Source organism: Athene noctua, chromosome 1 (assembly GCF_965140245.1).
Source record: "Athene noctua chromosome 1, bAthNoc1.hap1.1, whole genome shotgun sequence".
Classification (NCBI taxonomy): Eukaryota; Metazoa; Chordata; class Aves; order Strigiformes; family Strigidae; genus Athene; species Athene noctua.
Genome location: NC_134037.1, coordinates 162,892,061 through 162,913,014, shown reverse-complemented (window position 1 = coordinate 162,913,014; position 20,954 = coordinate 162,892,061). Strand labels below are relative to the sequence as shown.

The 20,954-nt window shown below is 43.6% G+C and overlaps 1 protein-coding gene across 1 annotated transcript in view; it reads right to left on the bottom strand.

The window, feature by feature from the left end:
- Positions 1-18,752: 18,752 nt before the first annotated feature.
- Positions 18,753-20,954, bottom strand: part of MRPS6 (mitochondrial ribosomal protein S6) — a 50,032-nt gene continuing 47,830 nt past the window's right edge. The window contains exon 3 of the mRNA XM_074900982.1: positions 18,753-19,374. Coding sequence (XP_074757083.1) covers positions 19,194-19,374 — 181 coding nt within the window. The 3' untranslated portion in view covers positions 18,753-19,193. The remainder of the gene's footprint in view (positions 19,375-20,954) is intronic.

Genomic DNA, 20,954 nt, shown 5'->3' with positions numbered 1-20,954 from the left:
CTTCAGTTGCACAGAGTCATACTCCTCCTGGAAGATAAGGCCGCAGCAGGCAGCTCCTCAGAGCCAGCAGTGGGCCCACACCAAAGTAACACATTGAAATACTGACATTTTTTTCAGACATATTGAAATATTGAAATTTTTCTCAAGCGTTTCTGTTGTCTGAATTGCAAGGCAGATTTTATTTAATTAGGTTTCAAAAAAAAAAAAAAAAGGCTGAAGTTTCTGGCCATTTGCAACGCATGCAATGGTGCACAGCAACCCTTACATCCCCAGGCGCCCACCTGCCCCTCAGGCCCTGCCAGGATTTAACTAACTGGTGTCCTAAGCAACTAAAAAAAAAAAAAAGGAAATTAAATTAAACTAAATGAAATAAAATAACGTCAAATAACATAAAATATAAATTAAAGAGTTATTTTAGATTCAGAGTCCAAACGGGTGGATGGTAGTTCCTAAAGTCCCCACTGTCAGGAAGCCACGAGACAAACATGACTTACATCATGGCTTTCCCTCCCTGAACACCCCAAAACTGCCACATGCCCAGGGCCCCCTCCTGTTCCTGACTGCCAAGCCCTGAAGCAAGGTAGACATGAGACTTTTGGGGCATGGCTGTCGCTACCCGTTGCTCTTACATGAAGGATGAACATCTTTATGTTTATCACTGGGAACATCATAACGTGCTGTTAGGAAGCAAGTCAGAGTCAGTTGGGTGCTTGGTTTCTCTCTTTCCCCACCTCGCAGAGAGCCTGACATGTAACGAAACCAATTTATATAAATGGAAAAAATTCTCCTAATGAAGAATGGAAAAGAGAAAACAGCTTCATTACCAAAAGCAGCCCCCCACCGTGCTCAAGATTGGATTTTGAGAATATGCTCCAGACAGACTCCACAGCAGGCTGAGGTCAGAGAATACAGCTGACAGTGACACCAAAACCACACATCATCTTGAGGGAAATAAATGTTCAAAGCTGGAAGATGCATGATTTGTATCTTAATATCATCCCTGATTTAACAGGAAACATTTCATTAAAACATGGTGGTGTGATGTGGGAAGACTTGCTCATGTCATAACATCTCCCTACAAATGTTACCCTGAGCACAGCTGTCAATGAGGAGAAATGAGGGAGACTTTTCTCACAACCTGATAGTAACAGAGCATTATATGAAGGGAAACTCTGGCATCTGCTTTTAAAATATGCAGTTAATTTCATTTTTGTGTGTCTGTAAAGCTTATACGGTTTACAATGACACACGCTCAGATGCAGCCTTTCATTACCAAGTGTTTTTCAAAGAGTTTTACAAACTCAGCTGGTTCTGCAAAACTGTATAAGCACACATGCACATTAGCACATTCCTGCCTGTTCCTGAGGTGCAGCTGCCCAGTAGAGGAAATAAAACCTATTTTTGCAGTGCAAAGCAGGAGATAATTTAAGGAATGTAACAGCATGCCCTCAAGCATCTTCATTGTCCTTGCTGGGACATAGCAGCTCTTAAGTATTCATCTGCAGAGCTACATGCACTTTTATCTAAACATCCAGGGTCATACTGGAACTGCACTGACCCAGATTTCATATACGGACTTAGAGGGTGCTCAGGTCCTGGCACTATAAGATATGTAGGTAGCCAAGTGCCTGCATGGCTGTGAGGCTCTAAATTTGAGATATCCTGGGGCAAACAGTTACAGACTCAGGGTGGGACAAACTCCCTGCAGTAAAAGCTAGTAGGCAGAGAATTACATGACACATAGTTACTATTGTCTCCCTTGCAGCGGACACTCTCCAGCCTTACAACCTTCTCACACAATCCTGATTCCAGCCCCTTCCCAGGAAATTTTCCACACAAGTAATAGAAGCTGAGTGACCGTTCCAGAAGGATGTTCCCTGTTGTAGCTAGCTACAGTCCAAAGAGTGATTCTCTGGTCCATTGTCAGCAGAGTGGGACAGCATCTTCTGTAGCTGGCTGTGGAGAGTAGAGCAGTGCAGAAATGGAGTCTCACAAGACAACGATTGAAATGCTAGTGCTCATGCCAGCAGGCAGCTTTAGACATATAGACAGGGAATGCACAGTAAGTACAAAAGCCAGAAAACACAGGCCCGGGTTGCTGTAGGAATGCATTAGAAGACTATCAGAACCTGGCTGATAAACTTTGGCGACCAAATTTTGGTTAACTTCTTACTGCTGGGCAAACGGTTGGGAACTGTTTTATGGCCAAACTAAAGCCCTAATATCTGTTTCCAGCCAATTAAGCAAGACTAAGCTTTCAGAAAATTGCCAAGACTCTGGTGTAAGGAAAGAGTCTCCTGTGTAAGGGAAAGTGATTTGAGGCAGGATAGTTTCTTCTAGGTTCAGATACCAGGCCATTAGCTATAAAACCAAGACCCTAGCCTTTTATGACCATTGAGCTTTCTGCCATCAGGCCTTTTTCTGTGTTTACCTTCTTCACAGAATCACAGAATTGTCTAGGTTGGAAAAGACCCTGAAGATCATCCAGTCCAACCATTAACCTCACACTGACCACTCCCAACTACACCAGATCCCTCAGCGCTATGTCAATCCAACTCTTAAACGCCTCCAGGGATGGGGACTCCACCACCTCCCTGGGCAGCCCATTCCAATGCCTAACAACCCCTTCTGGAAAGAAATACTTCCTAATTTCCAGTCTAAACCACCCCTGGCACAACTTGAGGCCATTACCTCTTGTCCTATCGCTTATTACTTGGTTAAAGAGGCTCATCCCCAGCTCTCTGCAACCTCCTTTCAGGTAGCTGTAGAGGGTGATGAGGTCTCCCCTCAGCCTCCTCCAGACTAAACAACCCCGGTTCCCTCAGTTACTCCTCACAAGACGTGCTCCAGACCCTGCACCAGCTTCGTTGCCCTTCTTTGGAAGGTAGTCCAACCTGCAGCAGCCCCATCTGCAGAGGATGGGGATTTCTTGGCTATGCCAGTCCAAATACACAGCAGTCAGTTCTGAAGGCTGACAAATTCATTGCCAGCAAACTGGAAGCTATGGAGCACCCAAGTACCACCTTAGGCAAATCTCTCAGCTGTAGCAGTAAATATTCATATCTGGTTACCTTGACTTTGTCCACACTGTCAAGGTGACTGTCCTGACATCCAGACTTGAGCTTGGAGATGTAAGTGGCATGAGTTGATAGCACTGAAAGTGCCCACAGGAGCAGAGCTTGAGTGTAAACTAATCTCCTTCCACACCTACCATTTCCTGCCTAGAGAGAAAAATGCTGCACTCCAGGTAATGGCCAGAGAAAGCCAGCACACAAGGAATGTGAACAGGGAGTTCAGGCTACTTGGCCTAAAGTAACTAGACACTACACATACATTTTCTGAGTTTATGCCTTTTTATCTCAATTTATGGACAATTTAGGAAATCAAATACAAGAGTGCCAGACGCAATAATCTGGATTATTTATTTCTAAATTTAATTTATTTCCTCACTCTCTCTTGAATTTTCTTCTTCCTGATTAGACCACTTGCTGTTTTAGTCAAGTGTTTTCTCAAACTATTTCATTATTTTCCTTTGCTTCAAGTATCCCCCATTTTTTAACTGAAAAATATCAAGATTGAGCTTCAACAAGGCCAAGTGTCAGGTCCTGCACTTGGGCCACAACAACCCCATGCATCACTACAGGCTTGGGGAGGTGTGGCTGGAGAGCTGTCTGGAAGAAAAAGATCTGGGGGTTCTAATTGACAGGCAGCTGAACATGAGCCAGCAGTGTGCCCAGGTGGCCAAGAAAGCCAATGGCATCCTGGCTTGTATTAGAAATAGTGTGATCAGCAGCAGTAGGGAGGTGATAGTCCCCCTGTGATCTGCACCGGTGAGGCTACACCTTGAATACTGTGTTGTTTTGGGCACCTCAATACGAAAGAGATAACGAGGTGCTGGAGTGAGTACAGATGAGGGGAATGAAGCTGGTGAAGGGCCTGGAGAACAGATCCTATGAGGCGCGATTGAAGGAGCTGGGACCGTTTAGTTTGAGGAAGAGAAGCCTGAGGGGAGACCTCATCACTCTCTACAACTACCTGAAAGGACATGGTAGGGAGGTTGGTGCTGGTCTCTTCTCACAGGTGATTAGCGATAGAACAAGAGGGATTGGCTTTAAAATGCAACAGGGGAGGTTTAGACTGGTCATTAGGAAAAAAATTTTCACAGAAAGAGTGGTCAGACAGTGGAATAGGCTGCCCAGGGAGGGGGTGGAGTCACCATCCCTGGATGTGTTTAAGGGTCGTTTGGATGAGATGTTGGGGGATACAGCGTAGGGGAGAACTTGTAGAACAGGGCTGATGGTTGGACTCCATGATCCCAAGGGTCTTTTCCAACCTGAATGATTCTGTGATTATTTTCCTTTGCTTCAAGTATCCCCCCCTTTTTTTTTTAAACTGAAAAATATCAAGTTTGCCCATCCCTCTTTCCCTCCAGGTTTGGTATTTTTTATTTCCACAGATTCTCTCCCTTTCTCTCTTGTTAAATGAGATATCTTGCCTCCTACTGATCCTCCAGAGAAAGGCTCTTGGAAGGAATAGACTTAGTTGTTGGTAATATAGACAAAACTACAAATAAACACAATAGCTATATAAATATAGACTACTTTTCCTGCAAAGTTCCTTATAAGACTGTTCCTACTAATGGGAGGCTGTACATCAGAGAAATATAATCATGAGCAGTACAAGACTTACAAACACATATTGACTTCTGTTTCTGAATGTGACAGGCACAGTGCCTCATGCTGACTTTTTTATGAGCTTACACCTTCCACTTCGTACTTCTTTCATTATTCCAGCAGTGGAGGATGTGGAGAAGCTTGTCTACAAAAGCACCACCAGAGATGGCATGAATGGTAGCAAAGATAGTGGGCAGATCTGGAAAAGCCCTGCATCTAAAAAGCACTACCTTAACAATATTTGATATCAAAAGAGATTGGTTGCTTTTTATCATGTCATTGGGACAGTGGGTAACCAGAGATCCCACCTTCCTTTTTTTTTTTTTTTTTTTTTTTTAAGGTCCGTGAGACAAAGGGAAGATGCATTTCAAAAACTAAATCCATGGATTTCTCAAACCCAAAAGTGGAAAACCACTTCCCTCAACCAGATGGCAAGTTGTAGGAAGCCAGGCAGAAACAACACTCATATTTTACAGTCAGAGTAATTAACCAGTGGAAGAGACTCTCCAGAGGAGAGACTAGATTAGCTTTCACTTGAAATCTTCATTTGAAGTTTGGCTACCTTTCAGAGAGAAAACCTATGCCAAACCAAACTTGTTGGGCCAACTCAAAACAGGTTGGAGTATAACAGTAAGTAGAGCCTGTGATAGCCAGCAGATTAAACTAAATGATCTAAGGCACCTTCTGGCCCTTAAGATATGTATGACTCTATGAAGCCAGGAGAGTGCAGTTATAAAGAAATGCTTTGAGACTTGCTGTACACCTCACCTGATCTCCACAGTCGCTGCAGAGGCCACGATAGAGAGTTCCTCAAACAGCTCACTGGCCATGGACAGTGATAGAAGCGCTCAATTAGAACTCAAAAGAGAAGAAATTGATTCAGGGATGCATTGAAGAAGAGATGACGGAAGTGTAGAAGAATATGTGAAAATTAATCTAATTATAGAAAGACACCTGAAAAAGCTTGAAAATCAAGTAAGCACAAGCACCTCCAAATGGCACAGTTTCTTACAACAGAAAGAGGATTGATGTACCCTCTTTGAAATGGTTCTCTCCTGACAATGAGGCTCAAATTAAAAAAATTTTAAAAATTAAAAATTGAACTTCTTTACAGTAAAATGTACTGTAGAAAACCTACAAAGAACTGGACAAGGGAAAAAGGAGGATTTGGACATTTCCACTGAAATTCTATCCAACCTCCAAGAGACAGAACTTTGAAAGACATCAGAAACAAATGGCATCAGTTTATCTGAAGTCAGAAAAAGTCTTTATCTTTCCCTAAACATACCTACAACACACCAGCCTGGAGAAGACAGCAGCCTTTCCATAAACTCCAGAAGGCTCTCAACCAAATGCTACAAGGTATTTTCAAATAATGGACACACAGAGCAAAGAGGAGAAAATTCATTGAAGTTAATTGGCCCACCTAGAGACTCTTCTCTCTGTCAAGAGTTGCTTTTTCTTTTCTTTTTTTTTTTTTTTAAGAACCACGTTGCTAGCACTGATCAAAGTCTAAGCGGTAGAACTCAGTAAAATCTTCCAAAATTTTTACTTTCACCGAGGTCCAAGGAAAAAAATGACATCTGAATGAGGAAATAACTGGTATTCAGGATTTTAAAAAAAACCCAACCTCTTATTTTCAAGGAATGTTTGTTAGAAATGTTTTAGAACTCTGCAGAAAGCTCTGATTTTTGGACCTACATTGACATCAAGCAAGTTGTTGAACCTTCAAATTTTCAGGTATGGATTTAGCTTTATGCAAGTAAGCAGTCAGACTGAAATCAACAGGGCAAGAAAAGTAAACACACGTTCTCCCCCACATCCAGGGAGAAATCAATGACACAGGAATAAAACAAAGCATGTTCATATGTTTGCAAGAATGAGATACGTTGATGACCATCTGGACTTCTTAATTTTCATCCTCACAAAAATACCTTAGCAAATACTTTTGGTAAAACCATCTACCATGGACTCCAACTGGCTTCAGTGGGTTGGCCACATTTACCATTAAAAGAACCCATAACGTTTCTGTGGATTCTCACATGAGGAGGATCACTACTATACTTTCTTAAATGCCAGCATTTAAGGACCATGTAATTCAAATCATAATAACACTCAGAGGGGGCTTCTGCTCTTCACAGTGCAATTAACTGGGGGTTTTAGACCACAGCTGTTTTTAGAGTTCCCAGAGGCCAAGAGGAATGTCACGTGCAGGAGCGGTTATAATGCTGTGATTTACAATTCTCTTCACAGTCATCAGCCTCACTCGTCTCCAAGTGATTACTCAGTGTCAGCGGAGGCTGTGGAGAAGCTGGCAGTACAGACCTACACAAGAAGAAGTGCCACACTTCTCAGTAGTGATTCACCCACCGAGCACGGAAAGCCTTCAGAGAAACCTGCTGCAGCCTTCTTCAACTGGAAAGATGGGCTGTGTCTATGCTGCCTTGTCAGCATGCTTTGCCGGCACCCCTCCCCTGACTCTCTGTGCTACCCTGGCTTCAGACTATCTGCAGGGATGCCACGAGAGCCCCTTTGTTGGTATGATGGGCTGGGAACCTCCTCAATAGTTTTCCCAGAGCTTTCCAAACCCCCTATGCACCTGCAAGATAACACAGTGCTGGCCAAACCACTGCACACCCATATTGCTCCCTACCCCACTACAGACAGTATGTCTGCCCCGAGGTCACACAACACCTAGCACATCAGTGTGGGGGGACTGCAGCAAGCTCCAGCATCAGAGGCAAGTCCCACTTGCCACTCGTCCTGCCACCAGGCCCTGCCACCAGGCCCATGGACTAACTCCACACACGCACAGCCCGGGCAGTACCAGCTGGCGCAGCGAGCTTCTCTGGGCACAGCACCGCACGCACAGGCCCAACCCCATTTTGTCATGTGCAAGGCTATTGCTCCCCATCCTCACTGTGCCAGCTAAGCCCTCTCCACCCAACCTGGAACCTAAGCTGCAAAGCCAGGGTGCTGTACTCGGTGATGTCTCCAACTCAGGCAGGCACCAGCTGCCCGGTGTGGGAATGCATCCCCTGGCACATGAATACTCTAGGTTGTAGAATCATAGAAGCAGTTAGGTTGGAAAAGACCTATAAGATCACGAAGTCCAACCAAGGTGATGCACTTGTCCCTTGGGGATGGAGAAGGAGGTGCATATGAGGATCCATGAAGTGACTCCAGCTCTGGCCTACCCATTTTCCAGCAGCTGTAACACCCCAATCTCTGCCACAGACCACCTGCCCACACCTCATTCTGTCTTGCATCGTGGTTTAACCAGGCAGGCAGCTAAACACCACACAGCTGTTCACTCACTTCCCCTTCAGTGGGAGGGGGCAGATTATCAGGAAAAAGGTAAAACTCATGGGTTGAGATAAAGACAGTTTAATAGGACAGAAAAGGAAGGGAAAATAATAATAATGATAAAAGTATATACAAAACAAGTCATGCACAATGCAACTGCTCACCACCCGCTGACTGAGGGCCCAGACAGTCCACAAGCAGCAGACCTCCACCCCCCCGCCAACTCCCCCCAGCTTTGTTTGTTTAGTATGATGCCATATAGTATGGGATATCTCTTTGGCCAGTTGGGGTCAGCTGTCCTGGCTGTGTCCCCTTCCAGCGTCTTGTACACCCCCAGACTCCTTGCCGGTAGGGGAGTATGAAAAAAGTCCTTGACTTAGTGTAGGCACTTCTCAACAACAGCTAAAACATCTGTGTTACCAACATCATTATTCTCATCCTAAATCCCAAACACAGCACAGTATGAGCTACCAGGAAGAAAAGTAACTCTATCTCGGCCAAAACCAGGACAATGTCCACCTCTTATGCTGTAGCATCTATGTCATGCCCAGGTCCCACACTTTCCAATACATTCCAATTAATCACCACCACCTTTCATGTCTTTTGATATATACACACAGATATCACTCCGTTAGTCTATGGACTATCCCTCTAAAATGTCTGTTGAGTTCATTTAGTCCATGACTTTTGGCTCCATTTGTCATAACAGTCCTTCAGGGCAGAAGAGATGGTGTGTGGTGCTGGATTGCTGCATGCTGAAGCCAGTTCTTGTTCCATCACCACTGCATTTGTCAGGTTCTATCATGACTGCACTTTGCTTGGTTTCTTCAGAATTCATTCTTCATTAATCTGGGTAATTCTTACAGTAATACTGTTGATACGGCATATAGCTGCCATAGTAGCGATGACATAGGGTATTATGGATCTCCTATGTAGATCCCTTGAACTTTACTTTGGTTTATGACAAAACCGGCTCTCAGACAGATTTGAACTATCTTCTTCCCTTTCTCAAAAATCTCTTCTGCTGTGTTGCCCCATACAATGATGTCATCATCAATGGATTGCAGGTGTTCTGGAGCTTCAACCCTGTTCCAGTGCAGTCTGGATCAGTCCATAGCAAATGGTGGGGCTGTGTTTCCACCTCTAGGGCAGTTGATTCCTCTCCAAGTGAAAGCAAACCGTGGCCTGCACTCTGCTGCCAAAGGGATTGAGGAAAACGCATTAGCAGTATCAGTTGTGGCATACCACTTGGCTGCCTTTGACTCCAGTTTGTATTGAAGTTCTAGCATGTCCAGCACACCAGCACTTGGTGGCAGCATGACTTCATTCAGGCCATGATAGTCTACAGTTAGTCTCCACTCTCCATTAGACTTTCACACTGGCCATAAGGGACTGTTAAAGGGTGAGCAGTTTTGATGATCACTCCATGGGTCTCCAGTCAATGAATCAGCTTATGGATGGGAATCAGAGAGTCTTGCATGGTGTGATATTGCTGCTGGTGCACTGTTGTCACAATCAGCACCTGTCGTTCCTTGACCCTCAGCAGTTCCACAACAGAAGAGTCCTCCAAGAGACTGGGCAAGGTAGACAGCTGTTTAATTTCCCCTGCCTCCAAGGCAGCTATACTAAAAGCCCACCAATAACACTTCGGGTCCTTGAAATACCCTCTCCTGAGGCAGTCTGTGCCAAGGAGGCAGTGAGTCAAAACAGGGTGCTTTTGACACTCAATCCCAGTTAGGCTCACTTCGGCCTCCAATAGTTAGCAGTTGGGATTCCCCTGTCACTCCAGAAACAGAGATGGGTTCTGCCCCTTCACAGTTTGATGGCATTTGGGTACACTGTGCATCAGTGTCCACTAGAGCCTTATACTCCTTTGGGTATGTGCCAGATCATCGAATCCACAGTCCAGTAAACCTGGTTGTCCTCTTCCTCCACCTAGCTGGAGGCAGGGCCCTTCTAGTCCTGGTCATAATATTTGTTACTCATTTCTTGTAAATACGAATCATAAGTCTTTTTATTAAGATCAGAAGAGAGGTCAGCCCTTCCACTCTGTCTGGGGAACTGCCCACTGGAAACTGGAGAAACAATTTTCCCAGGAGAATACCCTTTTGTGATTGTTTTTCCGTCCTACTTCCTCATGTCCTCTCCATGGTCACACAGATAAAACCACAGGGTGGCCCATGGTGTGTACCCACTATATCCTCTCTTTTGAACAGAGGAATGCTTACTCCTAATAGCTGAGATACTGGTCCATACAGGTGGGGAGTAGGACAAACTCTCTTTGAATTACTGGAACTCCCGGCACAGTTTCTCCACAACCAAGACACAGGCCCATAGGGAGGCGGAGAGAATTGCTTTGTATTGCTGGAGCTGGATAGATACATCCACTGTTTGTCCCTCTCTGTCCTTCCAGGTCATTACTGCCAATCAGTTGGCATACAACAACGGTGAGCTCTGCACAAACTTCGGCCACATGGGTCATGTACCCTTGACTTCATCTGGATCTTTGAATAACTGCTTGTTGTCCAAGTCATCATAAATCATCTTCAGCACAACTAATTGCCTCAGGTTACCTCTCTCCATGGTGGTCCAGTTACCTGGGTGACATATAACATTTTCCTTGAAGGGCTAACTTTCCTTCATGCCTGACAAGAGTCACCTCCAGAGGCTGAGGGCTTGTGCCCCTTTTCCAATCACTTTGTCAGTGCTGCCTTCCCTACCCTCTAATTCCAGGCTACTAGCCTGGTTATTCCAGAATCAGAGCAGCCAGGTGACAATGTGCTTGCCTGGACAATGGCTGAAATCTTTTCGCATATCTCGCAGCTCTCTCAAGGATGGTGATCGGGTGGTTACCGCCTCGTTTATGAGTTCTGCCTCTTCCTCCTCTTCTCATGATGGCTATGTTTCAGAGTAGCCTGTCTCATCCACTCCTTCCGCCTTCCCCATCTTAGTAGGAGTTTCTTCCCTTACTAAATGACCTGACTTTTGCATCCAATATTTCTTCTTGTGTATAGGGGCAACTGATATTGGCACAGGTTGGTTCTCTGGTTCAGCTACAGTGCCTGTCACCAGGGTTGGAGTAGCAGCAGTGCTTGTCATTTTGTCATCAGATCCAGAGACCTTCTCTTCCCCTTAGGGTACTGAATAATGCTGAACAGGGCTCAGTAGGCATGGGCCAGGCCCCAGCACGTCACAGTGATCTGTGTCATTCTGGAACTGCCAGGGTGACAGCATACTTTTTTCAAATATTTTACTAGTTTTTCAGGATTCTGCACTTGTTCAGGGGTGAAGTTCCAGAATATTGGAGGCACCCACTGTCCTAAGTACTTGCCTGTGCTACTCCACACACCCTGCCACTCACAACTATCCAGCCTCAGGGCAGATCTCTGCATGGTATTTTTAAATAGTTTAACCTTAAACAAGACCTGAAACACATTCAGAAGACATAGCAATAGGAACATTCCAAGGATATTCAAAATTCTCAAGAGGTATTTTAACTAGCCTGGAGGACAAGTGGAAGGGGAAGTAGCAGGGGAAAGTGTCCCCCCTTGTCTCCCCCATAGGTTGGCTCTCCAAGGGAAAAAGGTAAAGAGTGTAGCTGTTAATAGTTTCCAAGAGATGGTTCCCAAAGTACAGAGATAATGGCAATGCTGAGTACAAATACTACATTAGTCTCACAACCAGTAATTTTATGATATCATAAGCCAGTGTTAGATAGTACAGCAAAATGATAACATTAACCCAGTCCCCAGAGGTGATAAAGAGCACAACAGGGAACACACACAGCAAGTAAGGTTACAATGCAACTCTGAGAGCAAATAAATCAGCATGACTTCAATCATTATGACCAGTGACTATTAAACTAATACAATGAATGCTTGTTACAATTTTTTTTTAACATGCTCTGGTCAGATCTCAACCCTTCGTGCCCCACGTTGGGCACCAAAAAGGACTGTCATGGTTTAACCCAGCAGGCAGCTAAGCACCACACACCCCCCCAGTGGGATGGGGGAGAGAACTGTAAAAAAAGGTAAAACACATGGGTTGAAATAAAGACAGTTTAATAGCACAGAAAAGGAAGGGAAAATAGTAATAATGATAAAAGAATACACAAAACAAGTGATGCACAGTACAAATGCTCACCACCTGATGACTGAGGGCCCAGACAGTCCATGAGTAGTGGGCCATCACCTCCCAGCCAACTCCTCCCTGTTTTTTGTTTAGCATGATGCCATATGGTATAGAATATCCCTTTGGCCAGCTGGGGTCAGCCTCTCCTCCCAGCTTCTTGTGCACCCTCCGCCTCCTCAATAACAAGGCAGTATGAGAAGCTGAAAAGTCCTTAACATAGGTGTAAGTACTGCTCAGTAACAACTAAAACATCAGTGTATTACCAACATTATTCTCATCCTAAATCTGGAACACAGCACTGTACCAGCTACTAGGAAGAAAATTATCCCAGCTGAAACCAGGACAATATCCACCATTTAAGCCCAAATCCGATGAGAAGTTCAGTGGCTGAGCTGGAAGTCTGCGGGTGGGGGTGGCAGAGTATGGTAGGGGAACACCTCTCTGGAGATAGCTATGGCAGGAAAGGAGGAAGGAGGAAGGAGAAAGGCAGGTGCAGCACCAGCACTCACCAGCCATGTCCCTCCATGGACTCCATAACCCCCTATGTCCTATCCAGGGACCATCAAATGGGCATTACTGTCAGCTCTGTCTATCACAGGTGACTCCTGTGGACTGCAGCCCAAAGCACAACCTGAGACACCGTAAGATCTAAGACAAACCCAAGCATTTAAGCATACATTGAACAAACAAGCACATCTTTTAAAGTCAAATCTTGGCCCATCAATCAGCAGTTGACAGTCCTTTTGCACTTCTCTAACCAGAGAATAAAGTTTCCTTCAGCCACAGTGCAAATATCTCCCAGCAGCTCTGTCGCTATATCCAGCCTGGGGAGAGAAACCCTTTGCAGCTCTATCTCTTGATCCACTAAATCACTTTTCAGACAAGCTTAACAAGCGTGCCAGCGCAATCCAGTAGCAATTTCTACGCACACATGGAACACGGAAGAGCCATCACATCAAAGCGGGCGCAGCCGCTGCTGATGTAGAGGCCAGCCAGTGTAGGAACCCCAGGGTGAACGTCCCCATGAACGAGTAGCTGAGCATGACCCAACATACCAGTCCCCCACCTTCCAGCTCAGGCTGCACCCTGCCTAACAAGCAAAGCCTTGGGGTCTGGAGTTTCTTGAAAACTACTTTTCCAGCCCAAGATTATGCAGATTTTCCTTCTTGATGGAGGTCCTTCTTTCTCTGTCAGGAATCCTAAGCTCTCCTAATGCGGCTCAGATGAATCTGACCAGCATCATGAGCGCACTAGTTCATTTTTTGTTTTGTTTATTTTTTCCCTTTTGGCTGGGTGCAGCTGTTATGTAATTTTTTTTATCAATATAGGGGAGGGCATTATTTATAGGGGATTGCAGAGATTACTAAAGCAAACCATTTGCACTTTCCAGTGGCTGGTACAACTTCCAATATCCTACCCTGCCTCACAGTTAGCAAGTTGGAGGATCAAACAATTTTGGTTTGATTCTCCTCCAGCATGCTGACGCAGCACAAGTCTTGTGTCTACACTTTGAGCGCACTGGGCACAGACCCATACCCACCAGCTGCTTCCAGTGCTCCTCTGTGCAAACATACCGATTGCTTCAGGGCAGGAGGGAGGGATGCGCTTTGGTTTTTCCCCCCCTTAACATTCCTACACGCCTTTGTGGCCTGTACTCAGTGTGGGTCCCTTCAGCTTCTCCATGCAGACCCTTTACTCCTTTGACACCCTTCTCCATTGCACTTTTCACCCAGTGTGGTCTGTTATGACCATGCTGCAGCCACTGACTGTTGAAGGTGCTCGTCCCCATTCACCCCTGCACCCCAGTGCTATGGATCCTAGCACTTCTATGGTGCCTACCTCCTCGACATTTAAGGAGTGAGTGTATTTCTTTCACAACATTCCCACTCACTGAGCAAAAGAATGGGAATGATGCCCATGCATTAATAAGATAATAAACCTCCTGCTCTTTACATTTTCCTCAGTCCTATATCTCCCAGGTACCAATGCATACAGATGAAACAGATTATACATGACTTATTCATTCTGCCCATCGCATACAAAAAACAGTGGGGAAGACAGCCTGCAAGAACACTGAGTATGAAACAAGCCTTCTCCACTCTGCTTCACCCCACTGCTGCTTCCAAGGTGAATTGTGAAGGGAAACTCAAAAGTAAAGCCTTTTTCTCCCTGCATGTAACTTTCACATCAGCCCTCAGCAGAAAACTGAGCTGAACTTACCTCATTACCACAGTCAGAAGCTCCGTGAGAGCCCTGCACACATCAGGCATTCTCCAAGATGCACCAACCAGCCCCTGTGTGGAAGCGTCATGAGAGTCTTCATCAACAAAAGTTCAGAAGCCTGCAAACCCTCCTAGGATGGCTAAAGGATTCCCCTGGAAGTAAGTGCATCTGCTCCTACCAGAACTCAGCCAGAGGCCTCTTACTGATTCAGTGAAGCCACACCATCCCCCAAAACTATCCTCAACATGTTGAAGAATTTAATAAGCCAGATTTTCTACGTGCCAGTTAGCATTCCTCAAACAAGGCTGACTTGACAGCCTAAGCACAATGCAAAAACTCTCCCAGGTTTGCAATGAGCATTATGTCCCATTAAAAATGCTTTTAGAAGGCAACCTTGAATACTCCAGAACTGGAATCTGTCAATGCATCACTCCCCCTCTTAACGAGCATCCAATAAGTGGTGACTCTCCCACTCCTCCGCAGCATTGCACAAATAGCTGTGCAAAGAGGAGCAGCATTAGCCTAAGGTAGTCCACCAGCTACAGCCTGCATGTTTTTAAAGGTCTGTTGAAGCAGCACTAAGAAAGCAACACATTACATAGGTCATTGTGAGTAACACATTTTTAATCTTCCCTTCATGCAGCAGTTGGGAACATGCATGTTTTGGCTCCACATCAATTCTCATTTTTATCCTATCTGAACATCAGAATTCTAGGAAAGGACACAATAACGACTCCCTTTTTAATTTCCCTTGTTCTGTTTCAGTGGGTGGAGGGACACAGCACCAGTCCCAATGAATTTATCAAGTATCTCATTTGCTTGTGTTTTTCACAGTCAGATGTTAAGTGAAAATCATGCCAGCAACAAGGTTTGAGAAAAGTGAATCATAAAATCTAAAAGGCAAATAAAAAGAACCTCACATTTTAAACAATAGTCGTGATTTTTAAGCCCATGATTACATGCATGAGTTCAAAATATCTTGGGAGTTTGCCTTGCGATTCTTGAACATTTATGCTGGACACACTGGCAGTGCTGGACAGATCCTAGGAGCCTCTCTGAGCAGAAGTAATGTGTGGCGCACTGGTTGTGTCTTAAGAGAAATTTCTGACTCCAACAGGACTGCTTTAATTTTCAGTCTTCCTTCATAACAGAGTGTAGCAACTTACTAATCAGAAACTGATCTCATTAAGGGACAGGTGATGTGTTTCAGTGACCAAAGCTAGATTCACCAGTAGGAGCCCACGAGTCACATCAACTGTTGCCATTTTCAGAGTGCCATTAAACCACTCAGAAATAGTCTGCTGACTTCTTTAAGTTCACACTATCAACACACAGGATTTTGACAGACTAGTCAGATGTACAGAGTGTACGGATGCACCTGTGATCCGTGGGAGCAAATCACTGCCTGCACAAAACTCCTGAGGTCAAGACAGTGACCACACTGAGTGCTTTGAAGATGCAGTGCCCTCAGTCAGCTGAAGAAACCTCCAGAGTGCAAGATTCAGCTGAGAAAGAGAGACAAGATCAGGAAAAAGGAGTGACTGAAGATCTTCACCATAAAACCGCTCATGCTCATTTGTTTGCTGAAGGTCAAGATGGAGAAGAGAAAACATTTCTGAGCCAGGAGAACTGCCAGTTGTTATTTTAATACTTACCCAATCCTGTGTATCTCCACAGTCCACAAACAAGAAAACCAGAGTATCTAGGAGCATAAAACTACTTATTTTATACACTCGGAAACAATCTAAGTAAGGGTAGAAGAGCTTCACTATCAGATTCTTTGGTAAACAAAATTTAAAGTATTGGTATTCAAACTGTTCAGGGCTTTGGGAATGCTGAAGGATTTTGACATTTTAGGTATTTGGCCATGGTTTGGCTGCACAGGCTCTTCTGGCTCTCCAGCAACACCACATAGTCGTCCTGAAATTTAGTTCTTGGAGATCAGGAGTCACCCACAGCCCAGCGGGACAAACCAGTTATCGACAATCAAAAAGGCAAACACATCTGAAAGACATGCAAAGGTTTCCCTTCCTCTGCAGGGAGAATCTATGCTCATTCAGGGTACAGTTACTCGCCTTCTTCCATGGCACAACTCAGACTGTTTGCTCAAACCCAGAACTGCTCCAATCTTCTGATATACTCCAGTGTCCATTCCTGCGTTTACAGCTATTAAGAGAGAAGGCGCACGCTGTTATGCATTAGTTTCCCAAAATAGCTAACTACCAGTCTGGTTGGCTGACTGGGCTAAACAAATTGCAACCCAAGACTCCTTCCTTAGCCTCCCCCACCCCCTATTAAAACAAAAAAATAAAAAATGTTCTTATTAGAAACTATCAATTATGAAGAAAATAGTACATCCAGTTGAGAGCCAGCTATTCAGCAGAGCTTTTATAAATAAATCCTGCTGCTGAGAAAGCACCAGTGCTTATATAACCACGCACCAGTCCGGCAGGCATGGCTCTCCTTGTGGCCACTGGTTTCAGTGGTCAATGTTTCTATCCCAAAAGCAAAGGCACCTTTCAGTCACTCCCCTCTGCATGCTCAGTACTTCAGAAAACAGGATCAGCTACGGCTCAGAGAGATGTGCTACTGCTGATCCATTCTTAGGATGAGCTGGACTCAGGAGCCCAAGGCTTCTACTGTTGACATTCATCAATCTTCTGTTAAGATCAGAAATGGGCCCCACAGAAAAGAGTGGCATGAATGTCTGACTGACCGAAGGTCCTAATTCACAACAAATAATGTCTTATATTTAATAATAAGCTGATGGACTCATCTCTAATGAGCATCTAGGATTTTCCTACTGAATGCAGGCATCAACCTAGAAACTGGAACAAATTAAATGCAAAATTTAATACTACGCTAAAGGAAACTTAATAAAGACAAACATGCAATATTTATATGTGTAAAGACTCTGTTGACAATCATCATCTTCATTTTGTGAAGTTGAAAGCTTATATATTCTTCGTACTCCAATGAAATCTAGGGCTCCAAGTCCTAGCCAGAGGCAAAGTGACTCTAAAAGATAGGCTTTCTCTTCACTTTCTATTTAAGAAAAGCTTCTGAGAAACTTTTGAGTAAAACACTTTCTTTAAAGCATTTCCCTACTTGCAGTTTATGCTTTCTACACTGCGAATCTGAATTTTCAGCAGCCCAACAGAGAGGGCAACTCAGGGAGCCAAACCTGTGGCAAAGGCTTACAAACCTATGGCTTCTTCTGGCGAAACTCACATGAGTATGAACAGAAGGTGTGTCCTACAAGCAAAAAAATCATTGATAAGAAAAACTCTGCCCACACAGCAACCCAGGATCAAAACTGGCAGTAACTACAAAAAAAAGAACATCTAATATGGATTCAGCTTCAGCAAGCGTGCAGTGTATTCTCTCCATTCTCCTAGCATTTTTTTCCAGGAAAGAAGACACAAAATGTGACAGTCTGCTCTTAAAAGAAAAGCAGATTTAAAAACAGAAAAACCAGCAGAAAAAAAAAACCTAAACCCACAAAACCACACACATTCATGTCTCCTAAATAAACATGTACAGAAAGAAAATTTTCTCTTTCGTTTTTCTAATTCACTTTTTCCTTTTTAAAAAAAGATACTCAGAAGAAACACGGGGTTTTTTCCCCCCCTGAAGTTCTACATCCAAGGATAAAAGCAGCATCCTGGCCCCGAAATGGCCCAGGTACCTCCATGAAAAAGAGACATGAAAAACTCATGATGAAATAGCACACTGGAGAGTAGTTGCACCAGCAAGACCTGTCACAGGTCTCTGGAAATCTGACCGTGGCCTCTGCACTGCCCTTCCCTTTGGCAATGCATGACACTGGAGTGCCAGAGAGGCAGCTTCTGCATGAAGCTCATTCTCATAAAGACTATCCTCTCTGCATAACAACGTACCAGTGGCAACTTACTTTCTTCTGCAGAAGTAACTATACAACACACACGCTCCTTCGGAAGGAGAAATGGCTAGTGCATTCCTTCAGGAGTGTGGGGGAAATATGGAGATCCTCCAGAAACTACTGAATTTATGTCCAACCTGCAGGAGGTCATACGACATTAATGTCACCTTTCACGTGCACCACATTTTCTGTGGTTTTCACAGGAGCAAAAGAAAGAGAAAACACACATTAAGACCTTTGTCCTGACATTTTTCTCAGTCTGAAATGTCCCCCTGGGTCTAGCTGATGGTAAAACAAAGCATCTTTTATTCTTCTGTTCACATATAAGCATGGTTTTTCTCTAACCTGCTACCTGGAAGTTTCTGGACTCTTCTATAAGAATCACTTTTTACCTGTACTTTGAACAGAGTTTTAATACCTTAAAGGAAGAAGTATGACGCGTCTTTTAGCAGTGTCGGTTATTTTTTCTCGTACCTTTTCTGCTTTTAAAAAATGAGTCAAGCTTTATTTTTAATCACGCTTTTATTACCTTTTTCCAAAACCAAGCAAACCCCCCCCCCTCCAACAAATCACATCCTATACTGCTATATTTACACTGTAGATTTCTTAATCTCTTATGTAAATATACATATTTTGAAGTAGTCTGTCTTTGGAAAAGAATGCTATTTTTAGCATTCTGATGATGGATAAATCTTCATTATCAACATAATGCTCCAAGAGAAAAGAAAATCAATTGTCAGATATCAAGTTAAGCATACAGATTTAAGTCTATTCAAATTATTTTAAACAAAAAGAAACCTTAAATGTTACAATAACTCAAGATAGTGTACTACACCACACACATAACATGGCCAAAACTGATTCTTTTTGATGGACGTTAGTTACCACAATTGTTTTCCAAAGCAAGAATGAAAAAAAACTTAAAAAAAAAAACCTTTCAAACATGCTATTTGAAATATTCACTTCTTCTTGACAATTAGTTTATCTTCATAGTTGACTGGGATTATGCCACTGCATTCTTCTGTCTTTGATACAGGATGTTTTATAAAACCACGTCTAATTACATCAATATCACGTCCTAAATGATCCATCATGGTCGATACAATCGAAGGTGGGCCCTCTAAGTCTATCAAAAAATACCTGCAATGAAAAACATACACACAATAAAAATAAAAAAATACCTGTACTGTATCAACTTTAATTCAAGTAACTGTGGGATTTCTTAAATGAAACTGTATCATTTTTTCTTACATTTTGGTACCAGAATGATTTGAAATAAAAGCTCAGTATTACCTTGACTTCAAATAAGAAAAGTTCAAGTGAAGCAGGCTCAGCCTGAACTTTTCTTTGTTGTACATCACTGCTTACCCAAGGAGATTAAAGAGAGCTTACTCTTCTTGTACCTATTCCATCCATTTCCACACCTTGATTTGAATAGCGTTAAAAAAAAAAAAAAATAGGGTGGCACATTCATTTCAGTTAGAACATGCATCCTCCTCCTTTGAATTCACAGCATTATTTCTGTGGGGAGCAAATGCCAGTGTGAAACATCTCAAGCATATATACATACAGGCACACTTCCTCCTTTAAAGTTCTGCTTCAGAGCTGAGTGGAAATTTTAAAAATACAGCAAAAGAAACCCAAGGAGATGGACTTATCCCAAATTAGGCACATTTCTGGTGTGAACATGGCTTAAATTTTCAATCTGAGGGTAGGAACTGAAGCCACGTACAGGCAATGCGTGCTTGCACCCTTGGCAGCTGACAAGCATACATATGGTTGTGCTGACCTTGGCAGGACCAGAAAGGTCTTACTTCGACACATGCACAGCACATATAAAACACACTGCTACAGGTAAGCAGTTCATGTCCACCACACAGCTGTCTTTGACACCTATAAAGAAAAAGCTGATCGCCTACCTACTGGAAGGAGAATGTTGCTCCCCATTAATCTTAGGCCACCAAGGTTACTTCTTCAATAAACTCCTTTGCTGGAGAACTGCACCTTCTTCATGAGCTCAGTTATAATTTTGCAAGAGGCTTTTAAAACTCCAGTACACCCAAACAGTCAAAGAGGTCTACTGCACTTCATGAGTCCCACTTCAGACAAGGGACAAAACTACACACAGTGCACTAACTTCATGTCAGACATGCAAATTCAGATCCTGTCTCTTAACGCAAGATCTACCTTAAATTAGTTAGCAACATTATGTATGCTTTTCCTGCAAGTTATGAGCAATGTAGTGCTAGCCATCATACTAATGCAAAAATGAGTATCCATGCCACTGGCCACCCCTCCTCCCTTGAAATGCTGTGAATGAACCAGCATTGTCAACAAAGTTGTAACCAGGACACTTTTTAATCACCTTGTCTGCATTTGGCATGGCACTAACTCCAGTACAGTAAAAAGACACTGCAACTGTCTCAGAAATCCTACTGAAGAGAACGAACCACTCACCTTGTTTCCAAGACTATCAGTAATTTAAAGACTAAGTGTACAGCACAGCACTTCCCACCTAGCTATTTCATTTCCATCTTTACACATCCTCTTACTAAAGTTCTCCTTTCCTTCTAGTCCACTCAAGCACACCTCCCCACGAAGCATCAGTATACCCTTAAAGTGATATCCCTCAGCTGAAGTCCTATTACCCAAGCTAGATCAAGCATCCCAGTTTGATTTAAAAACTGTACCTAACAGAGAGGACTTTGTTCTGCAAGAGG